General features: G+C 39.2%; 2 protein-coding genes across 3 annotated transcripts in view; one reads left to right on the forward strand and one right to left on the reverse strand.

The window, feature by feature from the left end:
- Positions 1 to 10,749, forward strand: part of ZCCHC14 (zinc finger CCHC-type containing 14) — a 122,102-nt gene extending 111,353 nt beyond the window's left edge. Inside the window, exons 9-13 of one of the 2 annotated variants that reach the window (XM_069085597.1) lie at positions 119 to 210; positions 1,423 to 1,550; positions 2,903 to 3,043; positions 3,123 to 4,601; positions 6,841 to 10,749. In XM_069085597.1, the coding sequence (XP_068941698.1) occupies positions 119 to 210; positions 1,423 to 1,550; positions 2,903 to 3,043; positions 3,123 to 4,601; positions 6,841 to 6,845 (1,845 nt within the window). In that variant the 3' untranslated portion in view covers positions 6,846 to 10,749. Of the gene's footprint in view, positions 1 to 118; positions 211 to 1,422; positions 1,551 to 2,902; positions 3,044 to 3,122; positions 4,602 to 6,452 lie in introns of both variants that reach the window. The other variant, XM_069085596.1, reaches the window with a different exon arrangement.
- MAP1LC3B (microtubule associated protein 1 light chain 3 beta) lies at positions 9,592 to 23,678 on the reverse strand. The gene is made up of 4 exons (XM_069085598.1): positions 23,472 to 23,678; positions 16,730 to 16,785; positions 14,614 to 14,720; positions 9,592 to 13,834 (listed from the first exon to the last, which is right to left on the reverse strand). Exons 1-4 carry the CDS (start codon positions 23,509 to 23,511, stop codon positions 13,660 to 13,662), a joined length of 378 nt encoding a protein of 125 aa, XP_068941699.1. The 5' UTR covers positions 23,512 to 23,678; the 3' UTR covers positions 9,592 to 13,659.
- Between the last annotated feature and the right edge of the window lie 269 nt (positions 23,679 to 23,947).

The following is a 23,947-nucleotide window of genomic DNA, read 5'->3' on the forward strand; positions in this document are numbered from 1 at the left end:
GATTGTCCAGCATCATCACGATGTTAAAAAGTAATTAAATTCACCACCGTGGTTTTTTTTTTGTTTTTAGAATCCACATCTGATTCATAATAACTATTTACCTTATTTCTCTTGTAAGTTTTTGAGCCTGACTGAGGAAGATCTGAATAAATTTGAATCCCTGACAATGGGTGCAAAGAAGAAGCTCAAGACTCAGCTGGAGCTAGAAAAGTAAGCATGAAAGTAATTCTTAATTTATGGCACAGTCTGTATGATTGACTTTTTTTTTCTTCAAAATGCTTACAGGATAAAGGCTTTATTTGCTTTTATATTACAGCTTAATGTTTTGACTTATTTTATTGGTGCTTGCTGTTTATACATTAAAACCATGGATAATGATTAAATTAGTTCTTGTAAAATGCAAGTTCATCTAGTTTATTTTTTATTTTTTTGCTTTTTGGAGGGCAGTTGGGGGTTAAGTGACTTGCCCAAGGTCACACAGCTATTTTTTTGCGTTAAGTGTCTGAGGCTGGATCCGAACCCAGGTCCTCCTGACTCCAGGGCTGGTGCTCTATTCACTGTGCCACCTATCCACCCCCAAGTTCATAAGTTTAAATACTCACTAATGGTGAATTTGGAAAGAATCAAAAGGATTGATTTAATCTTCATCCTTGCTACCCATCTAACATCTCCTTTCTTATGAAATATGCAATGATAATAAGTTTATTGTCTTTCTTTTTTATCCTTTGTTAGAAAGAATGCCTCTTTCAGGAGGAGGGGAAAGATGGATATATTTGGAAATGAAAGTCATGTAAAAACAATATATCAATAAAAGTTCATAGAAATAAAATTTTATGAATAAATATTGTCAGAAATAGAATTATTTAGAGTTTACCAAACATTTTTATCACAATAACCCTGCAAGATAAGATAGTAAAGTAGTATTATCCCTAATTTACAAATGAAGAGGCTAATGCTCAGAAAGGTTGTGACTTGCCTAATAAATAGCTGGTAAGTAACAGATCTGGAATCAGACTTTAGGCTTCTGACTTGCTATGAGAGGCTCCATGTTACAGTGGAAAGAAATGGGCTAGTGGGGAGGCCAGGTAGCACAGCGAGTAAGAGCACCGGCTCCAGTGTCGGGATGACCTGGATCAAATCTGGGCTCAGACACTCAGCACCACACCCAGAAATAACTGGCCGTGTAACCTTGAGCAAGTTACTTAACCCCAGTTGCTTTAAAAAAAAAAAAAAAAGAAAGAAATGGGCTAGGGAGGAAGGGATTATAGATTTAGAACTGGAAGGAACCTGAGAGGTCATCCAGGCCAAACTCTTTATTCTATTGCAATAGCCTCCATCATCTTTTAACTACACTTAAAGCGAAGTTTGGGGATTGCATGAGCGTCTTAAGTTACTAGTGATTATGTGCTCCTCTCTGTCTAGGGAAAAGTCAGAAAAACGGTGCCTGAATCCCTCAACACCATCGTCAGTTACCAATAGTGGTGTAGCCAGAGTTCCTCCTACTAGTCATGTAGGACCTATACAAACCATCCGTGGAAACCATGCCGCAGGTAAATGTCCTGAGTGGGAATTTTGTTCCTACTTTTTAAAATAAAGTATTTCTACTTAATCATTTTTAATGGTTATCCAAAAAAAGCCAACTGACTCCCTGAGAAGTCCATTGAAATGTACTAGCTATCATTTACTTAAATATTTCGGGTTTATGTTATCTATTTCTTTATGGACTTGATAAGATAAAAGAAATAGATATTTTTAGGGTACCAAATAAAAGAATACCTACTTTGTAGTTTTGTTACTTTTTTGTCTTTCCTTAAGGGAGAATTAGGGGGTGCTATTAAAGGAAAGGACTGCCTGAGGTTATTTGTGAAGAAGACCTAAATACAAGGATGCAGTGAATGGTAAAAGGGCAGAGTGATAAAAAGAGAATAAAAACAAATAAGACATTTTCCCTCTCATTTAGGACTAGAGATGAATGAAAAAGCATTCATTACGCACTTAATATGCCTAATACTGTACTACGTGTTGAGGATACAAATAGAAAAAGCAAGACAATCTGCTCACAAGAAGTAAACCTGAATTCAGGGAGACAAGACATAGAGCGAAAGGAAAGGCCTAGAAATCTTGAGTTTTCACCGGAGGTCCTTACAGATCCTTAAGCATTAGTGGTTAAGTAGTCAATTAGCTTAAATGAGTTCTGGGCAGTCCATGACCCAGCAAGAGGTAGAGGAAAGGGTTCACTTGGATTAGTCTTCATTTTTATTACGTGATTGATCAGTATAAAAATCAATAATAATGAAAAACAGTCAGTAACCTACCTAATTGTTTCTAGGAGCCACTGTGATGCTCTCCCCACTCCCTCCCATGTCACCTAAATAGTTCTAGTTAGGGGTATTTATCACCAGTGCTGCCTTCCCTTCTCCCCAGTTGACTTGTATTTATATCCTACCACCAGTGAAGTGGTATCACCTCAGCTGTACTAAATCTAGGGAAATGAAAAGTACATCTTCCTGTTATCCTAAGGTAATATTCTTCCACATGATGGAAGAAATTAATCTTTTTAACAGACTGAAATCTGAGAGTAGTTGAAATTTTATAGAAAACTATTACAAATATATTTAAAATGCTTGAATTAAGATCCCATCTTAATTCTAGACCATTTTGAAATTCACATATACATGCATATACCTATACGTGTATATGTGTATTTTCACATCTTTTCAATAGTCATTACCTTAAAATGCTGTCTTATATGGTGTTCTGCGTTATCAAATCTCAGGTGGATATGGGAACATTTAAAAGTAAAGAAATAGTTGAACTGTATTACTTAATGTAGCTCACAAGTAGGTGTCTGCAGGATTGTGTGCTGTGTCTTTAGCTTGTGATCTGATCTTTTCTTCTCCAGAGCTACGTGTGGATGTGGAACAGCCAGCTCATCAGATGCCCCGAGAAGGTAGCTCTTCAGAGTATTCTAGTTCCTCTTCTAGCCCAATGGGGATCCAGGCTCGGGAAGAGAGCTCTGACAGTGCTGAGGAGAATGAGAGACGTAAGGAATCCAAGCAATACTTAAATTTGTGTTGACCTGACTCATGAAGCTGTATTGATAGGTCTGTTTCCATCTCTAGGTTTAGAAATTCACTTGGAGGGTTCAGATAAGGAGAAGCCAGTAATGTTACTGAATCATTTCACTTCAAGTGCAGCCAGACCCACAGCTCAGGTTCTACCAGTGCAGAATGATGCAGGCTCAAACCCGTCCAGCCACCATCCCCTGCCAGCACAAATGATGACAGCAGCTGCCTCTCACATAGCTCCTATTCGAATGCTAAATTCAGTACACAAATCCGAACGGGGAAATACAGACATGAAGCTTCTTTCATCTTCTATGCACTCACTTTTGTCTCTCGAAGAAAGGAATAAAGTTGCATCTGGACCAAGAGGCAGCATTAAAGTGGAAAAGAGCTTTGGAAACACAATGATGGAAGTCTTACCTGCATCCTCTCCTCACCAGCCCATGCAAGTACTTTCTGGGATTCCTGAAAGCAGCTCAGTGTCACCCACGGTTTCCTTTGGTCCTCGGACCAAAGTTGTGCACGCTTCCACTCTGGACAGAGTGATAAAAACAGCCCAGCAGCCAGCGCTAGTTGTGGAGACGAGTACTGCCGCGACTGTCACGTCTAGCACTGTATTCCACGTGGCTCGCCCGCCCATCAAACTTCTGGTCTCTTCGTCTGTTCCTGCTGATTCTGCGATTTCTGGACAAACATCCTGCTCAAATAATGTGCAGATAAGCGTGCCCCCGGCAATAATAAACCCCAGGACTGCCCTGTACACAGCCAACACCAAAGTGGCCTTTTCTGCAATGAGCAGCATGCCAGTGGCCCCGATGCAAGGCAGCTTTTGTGCAAATGGCAACACTGCCTCTTCCAGCAGCCACCCCTCGACATCATTTGCGAACATGGCAAATATGACCAGCTGCCCTGCCCCCAGTTCTAGCCCCACACTTTCCTCTGTCACAGAAAACAATTTTTATAGCAGCAGCAGCAGCAGCAGCAACAGCAGCAGTGGCTCCACAGGAACCATCCCTGTCCCAAATCAGAACCATCACCACCACCACCACCATCAGCAGCAGCAGCAGCAGCCACCCCAGCAGCAGCAGCCTCCGGGCTGCATAGTGTGTACTTCCTGTGGATGTAGTGGGAATTGTGGTTCCAGTGGCATGACAGTCAGTTACGCTAACTACTTCCAGCACCCATTTTCAGGACCTTCGATGTTTACTTTCCCCTTTCTGCCCTTCAACCCCTTATGCAGCAATGGCTACATCAACACACAGCAGTATAGCAGCGGCACAACTTTCCCAGTAGTTCATTCTCCTTATAACAGTAACTTAACCCCAGACTCTGTCCTGAGCGGTCAGTCCACATTTGCGGTTCCTCCAATGCAGAACTTTATGGCAGGGACAGCAGGGGTATACCAGGCCCAAGGAATGATGGGAAATAACAGTTCGGGCCACAAGAAAAGTGGAAACCTCTCTTGTTATAACTGTGGGGCCACTGGTCATCGGGCTCAGGACTGCAAGCAGCCACCAATGGATTTCAATCGTCAAGGTAAAGATTCACAGTTGTAGTGTTTTTATATTGGGCCTGGTTTTGTCTCTTAAGTGCGTTGGAGCTCCCTTGGTCTAGAAACCTATCTAAATTAGGAATTCATTACTTTCAAAAACCACTACTTAGTTTTACATTCTTATTATTTTTCCTTTTCTTTCTTTAAAAAAAGTAGGCCTACTAGCGAAAATAGTTGATTGAAAAAGTTTTTGTACAAAGTGTCAGTTTAAAAATTAAGAGTAGTGTCTGAAACCTATACAGAGGCCGGCTCTATTTTGTGGACCACTTAGGCCAAAGTGGGTAACTTTGGGCCCATAAGTTGCCAATGACTTTTCTCTTAACTCGTGCGTGGGTCAAATGGTAAGATTTAATAAAGTCGCCTCTTAAACCTAGAGGTGAAGACATGGAATATGCATTTAAAAGGCTTTAATTGTAGTACACCAAATGGCACAACCTGAGGACAGTTTTCCTCTCATTCTCTCCTCCTACTCTTACTTTTGTTCAGTTCACTCTTCTTTCTCCGCTTGCCCTCTCCCCACCTGTGCTTTGGTCCTTTCTGTCTCACTCACCTTGCCCTCTTTTCTGTATACTGTAGGTCTTAAGTCAGGACACCTGGGTTCAGGTCCTAGTTATGGCTCTAACTCATTGTGTGAGACACATCAGTCAGCTTCAGCTACCAAAGGAGAGGTAGTAGGTTAACCTCAGCAATAACTTCCTGCTCCAACAATGGCTGTATCTTTCTCCCTTTCCTTGTAGGTTTCTTTCACTTTGTTTCCTCCCCCACTCCTTCCTTCCTTCCCTCCTTCCTTCCTCTTTCTCATCTATCCATAAAGATGATAAATAGTTCTGATGTATTTATTAAATAGTTTTATGTTCTTTGTTTTTTTAGTGGAAAAAGTGCACTGGACTGGGAAGTCAGGAGATGGGTTCTAGTCCCAGTTCTGCTGCTAATTCATTGTGTAACCTTGGGCAAGTTACTTCCCCTCTGTGGGCCTGTTTCCTGATCTATAATAAACGAGGCAGTCGGATTAAAATCATCTCTAGTGCCCCTTCCAGCTCTGTAATTCCATGGTCCTTAATCTTTAAAGTTGATGATAAGTTTTCTTTCTCTTTAAAAACTTTTTTTTTTAATGTGGCACTTATATTTTTCCCCCTGTGGCCCACAATAGTTTCATTTCTCTCAGTTTTTCCTCATCCTCATCATTCTGGCAGTGTGCTTTTTTACTGACTCTTTTAGCACTGTACCAGAGGACAGAAATAATAAAAAGAACTCACTCTTAAACCAGTCAGTTCTGTGTTTTGCCTATTTCAATAAAAAGTGAAAGGAAGCTATTGACATTTGGGTAAAGCTATACTGGGAATTATCTGGGCATTTAAATTAACCCTACTATGCTGAACTCCTGTGATTAAGGAATTGACTTTGTAGAGGTAGGTGCATGCAGTTTTTCCTAGAACAGTAAACATGAAAAATATTTTCAATTTTATTAGGTCTATTTAATGCATTTTAGCTAAGCATTTTGAAGGGTTATCCAAAGTGCCAGATGTAGTCAGTTGGATGCCTAAGCAGACCAGTATCCAGCTATGAGCATCTTTCTTGAACCTCAGAAAAAGCTTATTTAAATGAGGGTAGAAGCCACTGTTTTATCTTGTTCAACGTTATTAACAGGTTTTGGTTTTATAAATTTGTAAAAATAAAATCCACATTTTTTTTGGTGGGACCAAGTGATAGATATTGCTTTCCAGCACCAAGGTGAGGAGCTTGGCTGCTGTGCAACTACATTTTGACAAATCATTTGGTTGTGATAATCATGCAGTGATTCAAATTTGACCCTTTTTTTTTCCCCCTCTCTCCAGGTACTTTTAGGTTGAAATATGCCCCTCCAGCAGAAAGTCTGGACTCCACAGATTGATATTTTTCTCTGGCAACAGAACACTATTAAGCCATGGAGACATAAGGAAAATTAAATACAAAACTGAGAAGTCTAGTTGCTGTTGAGCTTAATATTTTTAATCCAAAGGTGCTTTACTTTACTAGACTGGATAGAAAAAAAAATCTAGCTTAGGGGTACATCATACCCAATTTTATTGATTGCCAAAATCCTAGTTTGGAGCTTGATGTCAGGACTTGCCTAGTGGGTATCACAGATGGTTGGTGAAGTTTGCCACCTACATTCTTTGTTGCAATGCAAAAAAAAAAAAAATCACATTTACTGAAGAGCATTGCCGTAATTGGTCCTTCTAGGCTGAAACATAATTCCAGGGCAGCTACGTGTGATCTGAATTGAGAGCCGGAGGTTGAAGTTTTCAAAGTGGAGTTTCGCCAGTCGGACTCTGACACCCCTGGGCTAGGTAAAATGTCTACTTTTTTTTTCCTAAAGTGGTCAGGCACTAATCTCTGGGATTTTTAAGGATTGCACTACAGAAGAATGTAAAATGATTTAAAATCTCTGCAGTTCTGGTAGACAATGTTAACGCGTTTTCTGAAACCAGTGCAAGAGAGAGACGACCCACACTTAAAAGAATTGGCACCAGCAGGCTACATGGCCGACTACACAAATAAAGCAATCTTATTTTTTCCTTTCCCTCTGTAAAACATGTTTGGCAGTTTCAGTCCTTTTTCTGTTCATAAATGTATGCTGTCAACACTTATTAGGTAGAAACCGCTGACCAGCAGCAAAATGAACTTAATTTCTAAGGGTCCAAGTCCCAGAGACGCCGGAGTCATAATGGCTCTGAGAACACCTATTTTTTTTTCCTAACACATTAAACAGCGTTGAGTCCTGTTCCTATTAGACGTGGACAACATCTTTCAGAGACATATTAACTACACTACTTTTGTAAATGAGTTTGAAACCAACCTGATGCTGAACACTGTTAGCAGACTTTGCAAGCCGTTATTTTATGTAATGCTGACTTCTACCCCAAGGCTTACTGCTAAAGGATTCAGAGGTGTTGAGACAGATATTTCAACAATAATACAATTTCATAATTAATGAGCAAAAGACTTTTAAAGTTTTCCTGTCAACCTCTTTTGTTACTTTTAGACTAGTTAATTCTGTTCGCTACCTAGAACTTGTCATTTGAATTGATAAGACTTGGAAGGAGCCCCCACAAAATGCACCTAATTTTGTCAAGGTGGAGAACTATTATATTCACCATGGATTCCTAAATTTTTTTCCATTGGAATGGTAGCACTTGGTTTGAAAGCCAGGGACTAGAGAACAAAGGTAATTTTCTGCTAAAATATGACTTAAATGCTTAAAAACATCTACCATTATGTACTGAGAAGGTAAAGCGTTGTCATCCAGGGGTTTTCCGTCAAGGATTTGTGAAAATTTCAAAATGTTCAGCCCATTCTGAAATTGGGATTTCAGCCTCAGGCCAAAAACAGAACACCACAGAATTGGTTCCACTGTAGAGGCATTGTAATAATAGGAAATGGCAGTGATACTACACTTGTTTCAAATTTTTGGAGGTCAGTTTCCCAGCTTCATGGAAACCAAAGCAAAAAGGTTGTGTTATTTGAATCTGTGAAAAATAGTACATACAAGATTTTATTAATTTCTTATTTCTATGCAATGTAGAAGCTACAGACCTCTGTATTTTCAGCTCTATTTATGCTACACCATATTACAGTATTGAACTAATTGTGACGTTTGCTAATGATTGAGAATGTTTCATTGGATCTCTTGGGAAACTTTTAAAACTTAAAACATGAAAAGTGATGAGAACTGACACAATGCAACTTTTGCCTTAAAGAGTTCTAGACAGGACAACTTGTCATGTTATATATACTATCTATGTTATAAAGGAAGACATAAGAGTTTTCAATGATGTTTACGATTTTAATATTTGAGGGCCTTGTACAGGCCTGGGTGTGTGCTGGAAGCCAAATTTTTAACTTTTTTTTAAACAAATTCTTCAAATTTCAGTTGTATTTAAGTAAACCCTATTTTCAACAGTGTCATTGTTGGAAACTGTCTCAAATAGCAAAAAAAAAAAGTTCTTTTATGTAAGTTGTATTTTTAGTGGATAGTATTGGGGAGTTAAATGTCTGTTACCATTCTGACCATATTAACCAATATATTTAAGTATTAATTAAGTTCTTTAAAAAAATAAGACAAAAATTATTTGATTTGCAAAACATAAAATTCAGAAGTTGAATAATTCATATTGTTCTGACAGTTTTCCAAATTGGTTCAGTAGTAGCTACATTAAAAGAAAATCTTGTGTTTGAAAATGGGTTTACAGTACATTGTGTCAGATGAGGACATTTTAAGTTTAGGAAAATTTTAGGAGTAAACAGAAAGAACTCTTAATGCAGAAATGGTTAAAATACCAGTATTTGAGAGCTTTCCCAAAGCAAATCACCATGTTTTATGGCTTCAGAGTATTTGCCAGCAGTATTACAATTAATTTCTATCAAGAAGCCAAAAATAGATAAGCCCATACAGCATTTTTACATTTCATTAGAAGGATTCTTATTTACTTATTTAGGCACAGATCATATCTAACCCTTTCAGGTTCTTAGTATCTTTGCTTTAAATTGTGGTCTCGATCTCAGAGTGGCTGAAACAACCAGGTAGGTAGTGGTAATGCCCACTTCTTTGTGTATGTCTGTCATGTATTAAAGAAGCTTCAAGCACCACTACCCTACTCAACCCCACCTGACCCTTTTCTGCTCCAAAAGGCAAGGGGGATGGAGGGTAGTGGAATGTACAGGTTGAAGTAGAATACAGTGTGGGATAAAACAACTATTTAAATACTTTTTTTAAAGGAAGAACAGTTAACTACCTTATGTTCTAACTTTAAATTCATTGTAGTATAGAAAACTGGAAAGTGTTAAAACTTTCTAGTTATTGAGGAGTACTAAGTACATGGGAGCTAGCACTTCTACAAATTCTATAAAAGAAAAAAAAACCTTATGATTAGAAATATTGGGAATAAAACCAGCATTGTCTGTAACCTACAAAAGATTCTAGGAGTCAGAATGTTAATAGAAGGCAATAGGTTCAGTATTTTTTATTAAATATTTAGAACTCTAGATCCTTTATTGCAAGAGGTCAACATGGTTCATTTACACTACAAATTGTATGTATTGAGGCACAGTAGTAGTAACTTTACCAAAATATCACTCAGCTATATCGTCATTAATCTTTCTGAGCACAGTATATAGGCTTCCAATCTTCATTTTTTTTTATAACTTAGTAGATTACTATCAAGCACCTGCCAAAAATTTGGTTGTGTATAGTTCCCTGCCATTTTGTTGTCATTCCTGATGCATAAGTGGCTTTTTTTTTTTTTGGCCTTGCTAGTTCTACATACTGATATAACTGGTGCCATTAATATGTTGGAAAGTCTTAATTATTAGGGGGAAATACCTCTATTCAACTTTCACCAAGAAAAATAATCCTTGTGCATAAGTGAGTTTCGTTGTCCATAGTTGTTCACTGTGGATTAGTCCCAAAGAACAAATCAAATAGTTTACATTGAAAGCCATGGATTCTGAAGGAAGGCTTAATTGTTTAAAAAAAAAAATCCCAAGGGTCTTAATGAAAATGAGCATATTGAACTGTTTAACACTTGCAATATTCATATATATGTGTATCTGTACACACGTACGCATGTGTACCTATATGTGTATATATACTGTGCTGGTCGAGGCCAAAGGTAAATGTTACTACAATATTAACTTTGAGGGAGTGGGGCAAAGGTAAGCAGTCCCCAGATGTAACCACATAAACGTGTATTGTTAACAGCCCTCATCAAATTTTCTACGTTTATAATAAGTTCATACACAAAAGGCATTTGGTACTGAATGTGAAAGCAAACCTTATGTACTCAAGTACAAGTTAAACTTCAGACTCTCGGACATAATTTTATGTTAGGAATGAAGGAAAATTATCCCATTTTTGAGCCATTATTTTGTCACAATTCTACAAAATGCATGTAACTTTATAAATATTTTTTAAAAATATAGTTTTGTAAATATTTAATATTCCGCTAATTTGATTTTGAATTGTAAATGTCAAGTATTCTGTTATTGGGGTTTTTATGTTTTATTATACTTTGTTAAAAAGGAAAAATTGTACATTTTTAGAATGTTTTTATGAGTAAATTTAATGTACTGAAAATAAAAATTAAAAACAGGCTTAGTGTGCCATTGAATTAGATCTTGTCATTTTGAGAAAAGACACATTTCAGAAAAAGTCTTCAGGTCATTGACTTCTGAAAGAACAACTTTCCCTTCACATTTGCAAGTGGAATGGTAATAAACTGGCATTAAATTTTCAACAGGGTTCCTACTAGAACATCTTTGAAATCTAGAGCTACATACTGGCTAAATTATCACTCTAGTTGACCTAAGATGGCTTATGGCCCAGTGTGAATACATGGTCGGTCTCTAGCCTGAAGGAGAGGCTATTTATGACATAAAGCAAACCAGGATTACTTTGTAGTCTTTCTCCTTCCCCTCCGCTGTGAGAACAGTACAAGAGTCTGATCTCCAGAAGCTTATGATTACAAAATGTTAACGGGCTTTTATTTAAATGGGAAATGAAAGTCTAAAGTTTTCTAGAAGCAGTAGTAGGAAAGAAAACCCTTAAATGCCTTGGAAAACTTTTACCCTAATGGCTTTAAATCCTATTTATTCTATTTGGTACATGTTTCCATCAGTAAATACAAGTGAAAAAAGGAAAACCTGGATTTAACGCTAGTCATACTGCTTCTGGAGATTTTTAGAAAAGGGCCAATCTCACCAGATTTAAATGGCTTACTTGGGATAGAATGGGGCTAGAACATTATGGGGTGTATGTAATACACAGGGCATTATCAGCTTCGAATCCATTAGTCAGTATGGCTATTTACTATGGATGGCCAAGCACAGAAACCGTGTAATCAGGAAGCTGACTTCTATCCTGTGCTAACTAACCTTTGTGGGACAGATAGAATTTTGTGGGTCTCAGTTAAAGCTGGGCTATAACTACTGGTGAAGTTGTTTTACACTTTCTGCTAGTGATTTTTAGGAAAGCATGTCTTACCAGAACCTGTTCCAGATTTTCCACTGACTTCCATGAACCATCTTCTCATTCTGCATTGGCTTGGAGCAGCAGTGGTGCTCATGTGTGCCTAGCCTTCTTTCTCTCCCTCTGCTTTTTTTTCTCCAATTCCCTTTATTAATGTCATCCCCACACCCCTCCCCATTACTATAGTCAATACCCACTGCTTTGCTGTTCCATAAACTGGGTGGTCATGTCTTTATACATTTAGTTCTCAGGAAATACCCTGGATTCTTCATCTAGCTCAAAGGATGTATACTTTTTACATATTTGTTGAAAATGCTACATTTTTGACAGCATGTGACATTCTAGAATCCTTTAACAAAAACTAATCCCTTTATATTGGATTTTTGAGTTTTGAGCTTTGTTTTTTTTTACCCTGTCTGATCAAAATTTACTTATTTTAAACATCCTAGAAATAAAACTACCACTCAGGTTAACTTGGGATATAATTCATCCCTATCCGCACTGTATTAAATTAAAAAAGCAACATATCTTACAGGAACCTTACTGATCACACAGCAATTACAAGATTGATGCCAGGTGTTTCGTTAAATGTGAACATCTTATACAACCTAACAAGACAGGCTGATTAAGAATTTACAATGCAGTAAAAATACACATGAAAATTTAGCACTATGGACAGATATGCATGCAGAAGGTGAACAAAGGCAAACAAGTTGTATACATTTATTAACTATAGTGCCAAGATGCAGTAATATTGCTTTTCTCCATTATAGTAAATAACTTTCACTAACAGTTGTAGATATTTCACACACATCTAACTATACAAGGGTAATTTTAACTGATCTGCTACATACATACTTTAGTCCAAGTGGTGTAACAATGAACTTTTTGTGACACTCCATGAAAATAAGTTGTCAACCCCATGCAAGTAGCAGGAAGCACTTATAGTCCTTTGTTCAAGATATTAAATAAACTGACATTGTTAAAAGCTTTTACCCCTTTTGCTACATTCTCCTTTACAAAATGACATGCACGTAAACTGGTTGGATGGGGTTTTTATGATTAACAGTGATAGCTGAAGTATGCTTACAGTTAAAATTTTAATAAAGTATTTTAGTGAAGCAGTTACTTTTCCACTTAAAATGTAACAAATCAGACTACAGACTTAACCCAAAAAGGTGCAAGGGAGTGCAAAATGAATTTCAATGCTCCAAAGTTCTAGGATGTAGTTTCTAACTGCATCAGCAAAGACTTATTCTGCTGCAACTGTTTAATGAAATAGTCATTGATTTGAGAGTCTCTAAATCAGACCAAATCCATAATATAAGAAACGCCATTCCTCTGTTCTCAGGAACTTTTTGGAAGCCAAGCATTTTAAAAGAAATCATTTGATTTACCCATAGAATCCATGGTGTTGCTCTGTATGACTATATAGAAAACAAGTGACAGCAAGAAAGTTGGTGGTTCACTAAGTTGGAATCTATGCATCGATTCCAGAATAAGCTAGACTTTTTTGCCCCCCATTTACCCTGTTTTGCTGCAACCACTTATGGTAAATGGACTTTAAAAAAATAGATATGACATTTGACAAGCCTACTTAAAGATACAGTTAAAGAGAAACCTTCCTATAAAAATTAGCAGTTTCCATGAACAAAGACTTGTTTCACTAAATGCTTAAAGGTTACCACTGGAACTGAAATTCCTATTTTTTAAAAAAGTCACTACAGCAATTCAAATGTCCATTTTATTGGCAACTTAGAATGCAAGGTGTTTCTAAACCTAAAACTTAAAAAAACAAGATATCCTAGGTGAAATAGGAGTTTTCCAAAGCTGTATTGTATATGCTTTTGGAACTGAACATGTATTATTACATATGCATGTAATACAAGAGACAACTTACTAAAAACCCCTAAGGTGGTAATACTTCTATTTTGGTGAACTGTGATTAGATGAACTGATCAATCTCAGTTGGTAACATCCCTTTTTTCCTGGGTGAGGGCTTAAAAAATTCTAGTATAGAAGCTTTGTACTAGATCTTACACGGAAGATTTCTTTCCAAATGTCTCCTGAGAGGCATATACCATATACAAGAATCCATCTTCATCCTTCTCGCTTTCATACACTTCAGAAATGGGTGTTGAAACGCTCACCATGCTGTGTCCATTCACCAATAGGAAGAAAGCTTGATTAGCATTCAGCTGTAGGCGCCTTCTATTGAAAAAGGAGGAGGAAGGCTGATTTAAGCATTAAGAATTTTCAGGACCTTGAGATAACTCTAAATCTAAACCAGGTGTTAAACATGTGGCCTACAAACTTCCAAACCAGTGTAGCCCAAATAAGATTAAAATGTAATTGGGGGTGGGGGGGTTTGGTGCAGTGAATAGAGCACCGGCCCTAGCCATGTGACTGGGCAAGTCACTTAATCCCAACTGCCCTACCTTCCCCACTCCCCAAAAATAATATATTTGGAAATTACTTAGAAAAAATTAAATACAATACACAGACAACATTACATTTCAAAACTAAGCCAATATGCAGCCCACGGGATCCTTATGTACAAATTAGTTGCCCCCAGTTCTATTTAAGTTTGAGACCAGTCCTCTAAATTAAAATACTTTTAAATTCCAGCTGCTATTCTGATAAAATGGCAGTTGGGTCAAATGGGGGGGGCAGGGGGGCGGCATAACAGAACACTATGTCTACAGCCTAACAGACTCTATAACATGCATCTTTATGGCCCAAAGCTACTTAATTCTTGTTTTTCCACACATTTTCTGCTAACTCTAAGATACAATTTCCCCCACTTACAGCTTTAGGATTGAACGCTACTTAGCCTTCATTATTTATTCCCATATGTTGTCAAACTTTTAAAAATTAACTTTGCAAACATTAGGAAACTGTAAAAATCTATAGTCAGAAAACTAGCAAGAGAGCTCTTGAGTCTTAACCATCTACCATATAAAAGAATATATAAAAGAATTATTGAATACCTAATTATTTTGATTAGCTCACTCATGTTGACATGATCTGGTACAAGGAATTTGGTTTTATCCAGTACAGGAAGTTGTTTCTCACCCTTGTATCTTTCTATTATCACCTAGAGGGGGAAAAAAGTACAGAAAAAATGTTTTTAAAAAGGGAACTGTAATAATGTTGCTGTAATATATACCAAAAAGTGCTTTCAATGTTTATAACTTTATGAAGTAAAGATTAATGGACATTGTGTCATGGCTTAAACTAAGTCAAAATAATGACTAAGGCTCTTTTCTTAAGTAACTCCAAATACTCTTTCATTTAACAAGACACTAAAAAATCTAAATGTAGCAGAAGGGCTTCATTGGAAGAAATAAATTTGTATTCACAACAAAATTATAAACAGGACCTTATGTGTGCTTCCCTGCTACGGCGGTATGGACTCTTTCCATCATATACACAAAACTTCAGAAAAACTTGTAGAACTAATCTCAACAATAAAAAAAAATGGCTGCCTGGCTCTAGTCTTCTCTGCAATACAAGTTAAGGCACCTCCTGGTTCAGTCCTTCAAAGTCATGTTCACATACTTAACTGATTTATTGTTAAAGTATTTTATTTTAGTAGGAATTTCATTGACAGTTTTATTATTCTAGAACTACGTCCTCCATAACGGGCCTCTGCTTTTTGTAAGGAATATAAACTGAGATACCTTGCAGTTCATGCAATAAGGCCATACTTTACATCAGTGTATTTAGCATGATCTAAGGACCCAGCCACAACACAAGCAGAATGGAGGAAAGAGCACAACAGCATCTAAGCCCAGAGGAACAGCCTATCTCCACATTTGGGCAGCTGGCCCAGGCCAGTCTTATCTCCAGAAGAATCCATTCAAAGTCACAGACTGCTCCAAGCAATTTTCCTCCTGCTGCTTGTCTAGCTTTTTATTTTTTAAGTAGTTCTGCACTTAAGCAGGAAGAAAATTAATCAATGCTTCCCCCCCCCCCCAAACAATCAATACTTTTTTCCCCAAAATCTAAAACAAATCAAGTCAGGCCAAACTGTCGATCCATGGTGTAGCGCCAATGCAAGAGTCAACTGGAAAGACATCCTGTGGCAGGGGCTAAATCTCAGAAAAGCTTGGCCTGCAGGACCATGACTAAATCAAGGGGTTCCCACATACCTTCCAAGGTCAGGTGAATTTCACTTCCAACAATTAATCTACCAAAGTACCCTAATCTGCCAGTTTAGCAAACCTATCTAAAAAAAGGACATGAAATTGGTCTGTCATAACCTATCCTAGATGAAACTCTTCACAAGCAGGACTTCTCCCTTTAATAATAACTTTGGCTACTGTGCCAAGAATTAAAGTCAAGTTCACAGGAATACATTCATGCTAGGAACTAAGGGTACAAAGATTGTGAAACCATCCCTGCCCTCAAGAAGCTCACGTAAAGATCTTCCAATGGTCTGCAACTTAATATAAGGGTAACTGATTAATTAATTAAGGGTAAGATTTGTTGGGGGAGGTTCACAGCACAAAAGAAAGACTGAAATTCCCTGGGCAGAATGGTGAGATCAATCAATCAAAATTCCCTCTCCATCCCCTTCTCCAATTTATTCGCAACCTTCCTTCTTAGCCCTCTTGCTGCATGAGTAAGGCAACCTTAGTAGGCCAAAGGGTACTGTCCAAAAGAAGTTTTGCTAGTTTTTGTTTTGTTTTTCTGAACACAGCTGCAGAGAAGCCAGTCCAGGAAGAATTTGTGGACCATTGGCCAGCCTAAAGATGGTGCTTTACCATGAAGCCTAAGAATCCCTATGCTAGAACCTATAGAATAATGCTTTTTCTATATTTCCTAAAAAACTAAACACAAGATACTTCTATTGAGAGGGAAGAGTTTTAAAAGTTTTAAGTAGAAACCCAGTACTGGTCCATCTTCTCCTGAAACTCAAAAGTGAAGAATGAAACATATACATTATTACATTAATGGGAGGTGATTCTCTAAAAATTAAAAAATTTGTGACTATGAGATACCAACATGTCTGTTGAAATACACGTTGTCTCTGATAAATTCTCTCTAGATCACAACTTTGAAAAAGCATTCTTTACTTGCTAACAAAGAAACTTTACCTACCGGTATCTTGGTAGGATGCTGCTCTCGAATAAGTCTCACATCTTCTACTCTTTGTTCTGCAAAGAAGAAAAAAACCATTAAGTGATGGGTTCAAGATGTATAGGTAAGGGGGTGACTAGGTGGCACAGTGAGTAGAACACGGGCCCTGGAGTGAAGAGGACCTGAGTTCAAATCCAGCCTCAGACACTTAACGCAAAACTAGCTGTGTGACCTTGGGCAAGTCACATAACTCCAACTGCCCCACCTCCCCCCCCTCAAAAAAGCAAAAAAAAAAAAAGATATATAGGTAAGCTTTTTGTCTTTAATCATTCCCATACATGTCTAGTCCTGAAATTCAGTGACCCCATCTGTTCTGTACAACAGCAGTGGCCAACAGCCTAGTAGTATTCAAACTACCTGTACATTAATATATGGAGAAAGTCAGTATAAGTAGACACAAACGAGACAGGCCAAGTACCTGGACTCCAAAGGTAGGACACAAAAGCAAAACCAACCATGCAAACCCCAAGGACTAGTTGATCTCCCTAAAGTGCTCAATCTTCCAGCAAATTCTGTCTTGATTAGAATCCTTTCTAAATTTCATAGGAAGTTCAAAGAATTTCCTTCTGCTGTTTCTAGTTTTGTTTTTTTAATAAAGAGTCCTTAAGAAAAAGAAGTAAATCTTTTAGGAGAAAGAAGAAAAGCATAAAGAAGCTAATCAACGATTGGGTTTTAAATAGTTTTGTCCAGTAGTTATTAAATTAAGAGGCCAAAGCAAAATGTGTGAAGTTTGCCATGAGCAAATATCCTCCTTAATTTAGTGAAGTATTTATTTTCATGCCTACTATGTCCTCAATCCTGTGCTAAGCAATAGATTGGATATAAAAATGTAAGCCCTGATCTTAGGGCCACTACCTCTGAAACATTCAAGAGTAGAAAGAGCACTGGATTCAAGGCCGTTCACCACAGAATCTCTTAAAATGTGCTTTACATTACCATCTTCATTCTTTTTTACATTTTACTAGCAGTCTCAATTTACAAATGGAATGTGTTCCAGAAGTGTCCCTTGGAACTTAATGTAATTTCTCCCAAAGAATACTAGGCTAGCTCACAAAAATCTTTTAACCCAAAATACAGCTAAGGCATAGTGTTAGCACTCTCTACACCTATTTTAAAATATAGACAGTCTCTATTTGATATCCTTCCCTATCTCTGCCCTACTTCAGCATATTCCACCCCCCCCCCAAATTACCAATAATCCATTTTCTTCAAATCAAAATCCTCATTCCCAGTTTAGGAGGCCAAAGAGTTGCCCCCTAATTCATGAAGTATCTGAATAGCTGATAGTCCCAATAATTCTCCAAGAGGTTCTTCAAAGGATGTAGTTTATCTCCATAAATCTCTTAATTGTTAGAATTAAGTAGGAAGAAGGAAAAAGAAAATTCTAATGGGGCAAGGAAATTGCCAAAAGTATTTCTAGGAGTCTGTCTGCTTCTAAAGCTAGTTCCTGGCCTAGGCTGTCCCAGTGATCTCTACACACACACCCCCATTATGAACTTCCAGGTTTCTCTTAAAAGTACCCAATATATTCTCAATGGTCAGAAAAGGCTTCAGGGTGTGGTTTTGGAGGTTTAGTTGGTTGGGGAAAAGCAGGGACAGTAGCTGTATTATTTCAGGCATTTTAAAATTTGACATTTTTATGTCAGGGTGGCACATCTGAGTTTTCCATGAGGCTAAGAATACATGCTGTTCTTTTTTTTTTATTCAATTTTTAAAAACATTTTTATTTATATTTTAAGTTGCATCCCTCCTGAATCCCCTCCCCTCCCTGAGACAGTAAGCAATCATATATATAGGTTATACAATAATCATGTGAAACATTTCCACATTTGTCATTTTGTACAAGATTACCGGAATAAAAGGAAGAAAAAATGAAAGTGATAAATAGTATGCTTTGGTCTGTATTCACTATCAGTTCTTTCCCTGGAGGTGAATAGTATGCTTCATTAGGATTTTCTTAGACCATTGTATTGCTGAAAATAGCCAAATCATTCAGTTTTTCATCAAACATTATTGCTGTTGCTGGGTACAGTGCTGTCCTGGTTCTGCTCACTTCATTCAGCATCAGTTCATGTAAGTCTTTCCAGGTGTTTCTGAAATCATCTTGTCATTTCTTATAGCACAATAAAATTCTATTACATCATATACCACAGCTTGGTTAGCCATTCCCCAACTGATGAGCATCCCTTTGATTTCCAATTCTTAGCCACCACAAAAAAAAAGCTGCTATAAATATTTTTTTACAAATAGGTCCTTTCCCCTTTTGAGGGGGATGTCTTTGGGACAGAGATCTAGCAGTGTATTGCTGGATCAAAGGTATGCACAGTTTTATAGCCCTTTGGGCATAGTTCCAAATAGCTCTCCAGAATGGTTGGATCAGTTCACAACTCCACCAGCTTTTTTTGTGGAATACTTGGTAATGCTAATACAAATCAGAAGAGGCAGAAATAATTAATCCCCATTTTATAGAAGGATTTCCTCAAAATGATAGAGTAACAGAACTAGGAACTCACCTTCCCTGACTAACCTATCCTTATCAATCAATACTCTGTTCATTAGATCAGCAACTAAGACTGTCCAGGTCAGAAATGCAATCAAGGAAGCTCTAAATTAAATCAGGAAATGGGCCTAATGGTTAAGAGCACATTTTTACATTGTCAGGTTTTTCTTTTGGTTTTCATTGGAACCTTTGCAGGATAGAATGCTCTTTCTGCCAAGAGGATACTATGTCCTATAAATTCATGATTCATTTAACATTCATTTAACAAAAATAGCCCAAATATACAATCAGCCAAGTGATCCATAACAAGTGTTGTTCTGTAGTTTCCCTCCACCCCTTTCAAAAAGCCCAACTACCTTTAAAAATCTACTACCAGATAAATCAGATTTTATATGTATATATGTGTGTGTGTGTGTGTGTGTATAAATGTTATATACATATATGTGTATATATGTATAATTACAAAGATTTCTTTTAAAAAGGATTCAAGACAGGTTTCCTTTAAATCCTCCTAGCACATTTCAAATGAAATGAAATTTATACAAAGCTTCATTACCATTTCATTTCATCAGGTGTGATACTCCCTAATTTAGAGACAAATGGAGCTTTAGAGGTCCTCTAGTTCATCCACTTAATTTTACAAGATCAAAGACACATCTTATCCAAGGTCACATGGGTAACTAACTGGAAGAACCAAGATTCAAACCCTGGGTTCTCTGCAAACAAATTGAAGGCGCTTCCCACTTAACCACATCCCAAGTGTTTTCCAAGATCCTGTCTATAAAAAGTCACTTGCTCTAAAACTATGTCCAGAATATAACAGATTCAAGTACTGTTTACTAGTCTTGGCAGTAATCTCACTCCCCACCTAAAAGACCCTTATTGACCCTGGACCAGAAACCCATATTTCCCACTAACTATGACAACATTTACATCGGTGTTTGTTTAGGACATGCTTTCCTCTTTCCAGGAATTTCAAACATACCAAAACTAGAACCTTATCTATACTAAGTAAAACAGAGCAGTGGAAGGATATGAGAGCATTAATAAGTGTAGGTGATATAATGTATATTTGTTGGCTCCAAGTACAATTTATCAAATGAAAATTTTTTATCAGGCAAAGTATTTTTAGAAAACGTTTGTACACAGCTAAACCGGCAGGTAAACTCCAATTCAAAACCCTTGGAAGTTTAAATGTGGGGTCTGTGATCTTCATGGAAATAATATAATTTGAGCTACTGAAAGTGAAACTTTTGTTCTTACATATTTTTGCCCAAATTCTGCTTCCTGATTAACCATAGAAGTGCAGATTATCAGTGGTTCTATCAGTTTCCTATCTGCATTAATTCTCATCTATTTGTGGGAGAAGCAAGTCAATCTCAGTTTAGTAGTCTGCACTTAAGTGTACTGGGCTCTAAAAGATTCCTCTAGTTGAGGAATCAATTTACTACAAGCCTGACAGCTACAAATCCCACAATATTATCAGCCCTTGGATTCAAATTTACCACCATCAGGGTTAAAGCAAAGCATTAGCCATTAAGTGATATCTGATACTTCAACCAGAAAGCTATTAGAAGAGCCTTTTAAAAAGTTCCAGAAAAATGAGCTATGGAACAAACGTGCTATAATATATAGTAAAGGAAGCTGAGACTATACAACTTATTTCCAACTGAAGCATATACGGCTGTCAGTAAATTTTAGCATGCTCAAATCACAAGACTAACACTATTACAAATGGACAGAAGTTCCATAGCCTCCATGTATGTGTGCTACACTCAAAATGAGATCTGATTTGTAAATAATAAGACTGCTTTTGACAGCATGAGTTGCAGTAGTAACTAACTGTTTGGCTGATGTCCTGGATAAATTTAATACCTGTGACTGAGATTGCTGACAGGAGAATGGGAAAGCAGAGATTTGAGAGCCAAGAGCTGCTGACGTTTTTTTCAGCTCCACCCAGAAGAAGGTGGATGAAATCTGCTGGCTTTTCTTGCAGGAGATTCTCACAGCCCCATTAGAAGAGGTCATAAAGAAAGATTGGGGGGGGGGGGGTGAGGCTGGGGATGTTGGTTTGAAGCCAAACACAAAATATATCTAATTATCAATCTGAAGATTATTTCTTGTGAGTGCTGAGTAATAGCTCATTAAGGTCAATGAAGAGAATTTTTAACAAAGTAAGTCAAGTGTTGACCCTGCTAATTCACAATCCTCTTTTTAGGAGTTGTCTGGGGCTTGGCAGGTTACAATTAGAAGGTAAAGTTTTGTGCCCCAAGCACAGAAAGAAAAATTAAATGCTTTTTAATAGGAGTTGCAATCATCAACAGAATGCTGAGCTTTTTGTTGACTCTTCAAAGCCATAGTAGACAAAAGTAGACATACTGAAATTCACTTTCCTTGTGTAGCAGAAAGAACACTGAAGAGGTCTTTTCCTGCTATATCAAAAGAGGTGACTTTCAAGGTCAGACAGTAAACAAGCATTTATTAAGCTCCTACTAAGTACCAGACACTATGCTAAATGTTGGGGGTAGAAATGCAAAAACCAAAACAAAATAAAACTAAACTCCACTGCTTTCTAGCCACTTTACAACATACAGAGGTAATGAAGGATCCACGTACATTTTATATTAAGCACTGTCTCTTGTTTATGGCACAACTGTCTTACTCAAAAAGGACCAACTACTATTGGTTTTTTTTTTATTATTATCTATTACAGCAAACACTGTAATCAAGACTTTTTCATTTTTAAACCCCTGGTGAACTAAAGTATGGTTTCCAGTTCCAGTCAGATCTGCAGGGAAACTAGTATGGATGACTTAAGTTACTATTGGGAGCTAAAAATAGGAGCCCAATTTCAGACACAAAGAGAAATATAGCCTGCAAGGCTGTGTGTTTAAGGATTCTCATTTTAAAATGGCACAATAGTCACCACAGTACTTTCACAACAAAGCATCCTTTGGTAGGTAACAACTAGGGACCAAAACAAAGGGTTTATTTCAACCTTCAGTATTTCATCAGTTGTTACTCTTACCGACTCAAAGACTGATGATATCTTTATATTCCTGCCTCTTTATAAAGATACTAGTCAAATCATAAGGAACAAAACTACCTGTTGAAAACTTAACCTGTAAAAAAAAAAAGCTTGAAAGGGGGTCCAAACTATCCTGTATTTATGGTAGCTCAAAAAAGTTTCTTAAAATTGTTCCCCAATTTTTCTGCAAGGCCTTCATAACCCAAGGCCTAGCTGCGGGAGTATGTATGGGCAAGTCACCTAACCTCACAGCTCTAGGTCAGAGGTGTCAAAATTCAAATGGAAACAGGTGCCTCTGGGGCCGCTTGATTAACTTTAGAAAACCACAAATTAACATCCTCTAAGCTGTCCAGTATTTTCGTTTATTCCGTTCAAACGTTTCCCAAAGACACAGGGAGGGGAGTGCGGCGGCCAGTCCCACACCCTTCCTCCGGGGTACCTCGAAGGTGCGGCCCCTCCGCTAACGAAGGGCCAGCCAAAGTCCCAAGTGTGGGGTCAGCACAGCGAACCCAAGGGCCGAGCTGGGCACCAGGGCCGTTAATAGCCAACCAAGAGACGCTCGGGGCCCCTAGACGAGGGAAGGAGGTGGGACCCTGGCCCCCGGGCCCCAAGGCTTCCCAACAAGTCGGGCTGGCCCGGTCCGGTACCGCGGCACCAAGTCGGCGCCGTCCACGCCCCGGCTCGCTTTTCTTTGTCAACTTCGCACCCCGGCGGGGCTGGCCTCGGGACCCCGAGGGCTCGCAGCCCTCGGACAAGACCCCCCCCCTCCCCAGGGGCTGGACTCACAAGTGAAGGCGCAAAAGGAAAGAAAGCGAGGCCCCCTCCCATCCCCCTTCCCAGGCGGAACCGCCGTCGGGGGGCTACCCCAGCTCGCACAGAGCCTCCCCCCGCCTCCCGAAGCCGTGGAGCCCCGGCCCAGGGTCCCCCCGAGCTTCCAAGCTCCAAGAAAACGACCGTTGCTGGGGGCGGGGGGCGGGCGACGGGGAAATTCGAGACTTCCGAGGGAGAAGCGCCCGGTCGTGCAAGGGGCCAGGGCGAGACCCCTGCGGCCAGGGCCCGGGGAGGAGGGGTAGGGAACCGAATGGGCTCCGGTCGCGGCCTGGGGTCCCGCCGCGGCACCCCCCTCCCCCGCCCTAGGCCTCCCGGGCTCCGGGGCCGCGGCCGCCGGGACCTACCAAAGGTCCGGCGCTGCTTGAAGGTCTTCTCCGAAGGCATCTTGCGGGGCAGGGGAGGACCAGGGAGGGGGAGCGGGCTTCGACGGGTCCGACGGGCCCGGGGTCGGCGGGAGCTCTGGCGGCCGAGACAGAGGAGACGACGGCGGAGACGGAGACGAAGGCTTCTGAGGTGCCCCTCCGGCCGCAACGACTTCCCTTCTGTCCCTGAAGCCCCGCAGCCGGGTCAGGTGACCCCCAGCGCGTCACAGAGAGGCGGGGCTAGCGGGAGGTCCGCGGGGCCGCCATGGCGAGCGTGGCGGAACGCGAGCTGGAAGCTGGAGGTGGTTATGCGCCTGCGTCTGCGCGGCTCGGGCGGCCGGTGCTCATGCGCCCTAGGCGCCGGCTGCACTCGGTCTGCCTTTAGCTGGAGGCAGGGGAGGAGGGGCGTTGGGTGGGTGTGTAGTGATCGCGTCGGGCGGAGACGGGAAGTACCGGGT

This window comes from Petaurus breviceps, unplaced genomic scaffold (genome assembly GCF_028583685.1).
Source record: "Petaurus breviceps papuanus isolate PSGF00001 unplaced genomic scaffold, PetGlider_PUasm1.0 176, whole genome shotgun sequence".
In the NCBI taxonomy this organism is placed as follows: Eukaryota; Metazoa; Chordata; class Mammalia; order Diprotodontia; family Petauridae; genus Petaurus; species Petaurus breviceps.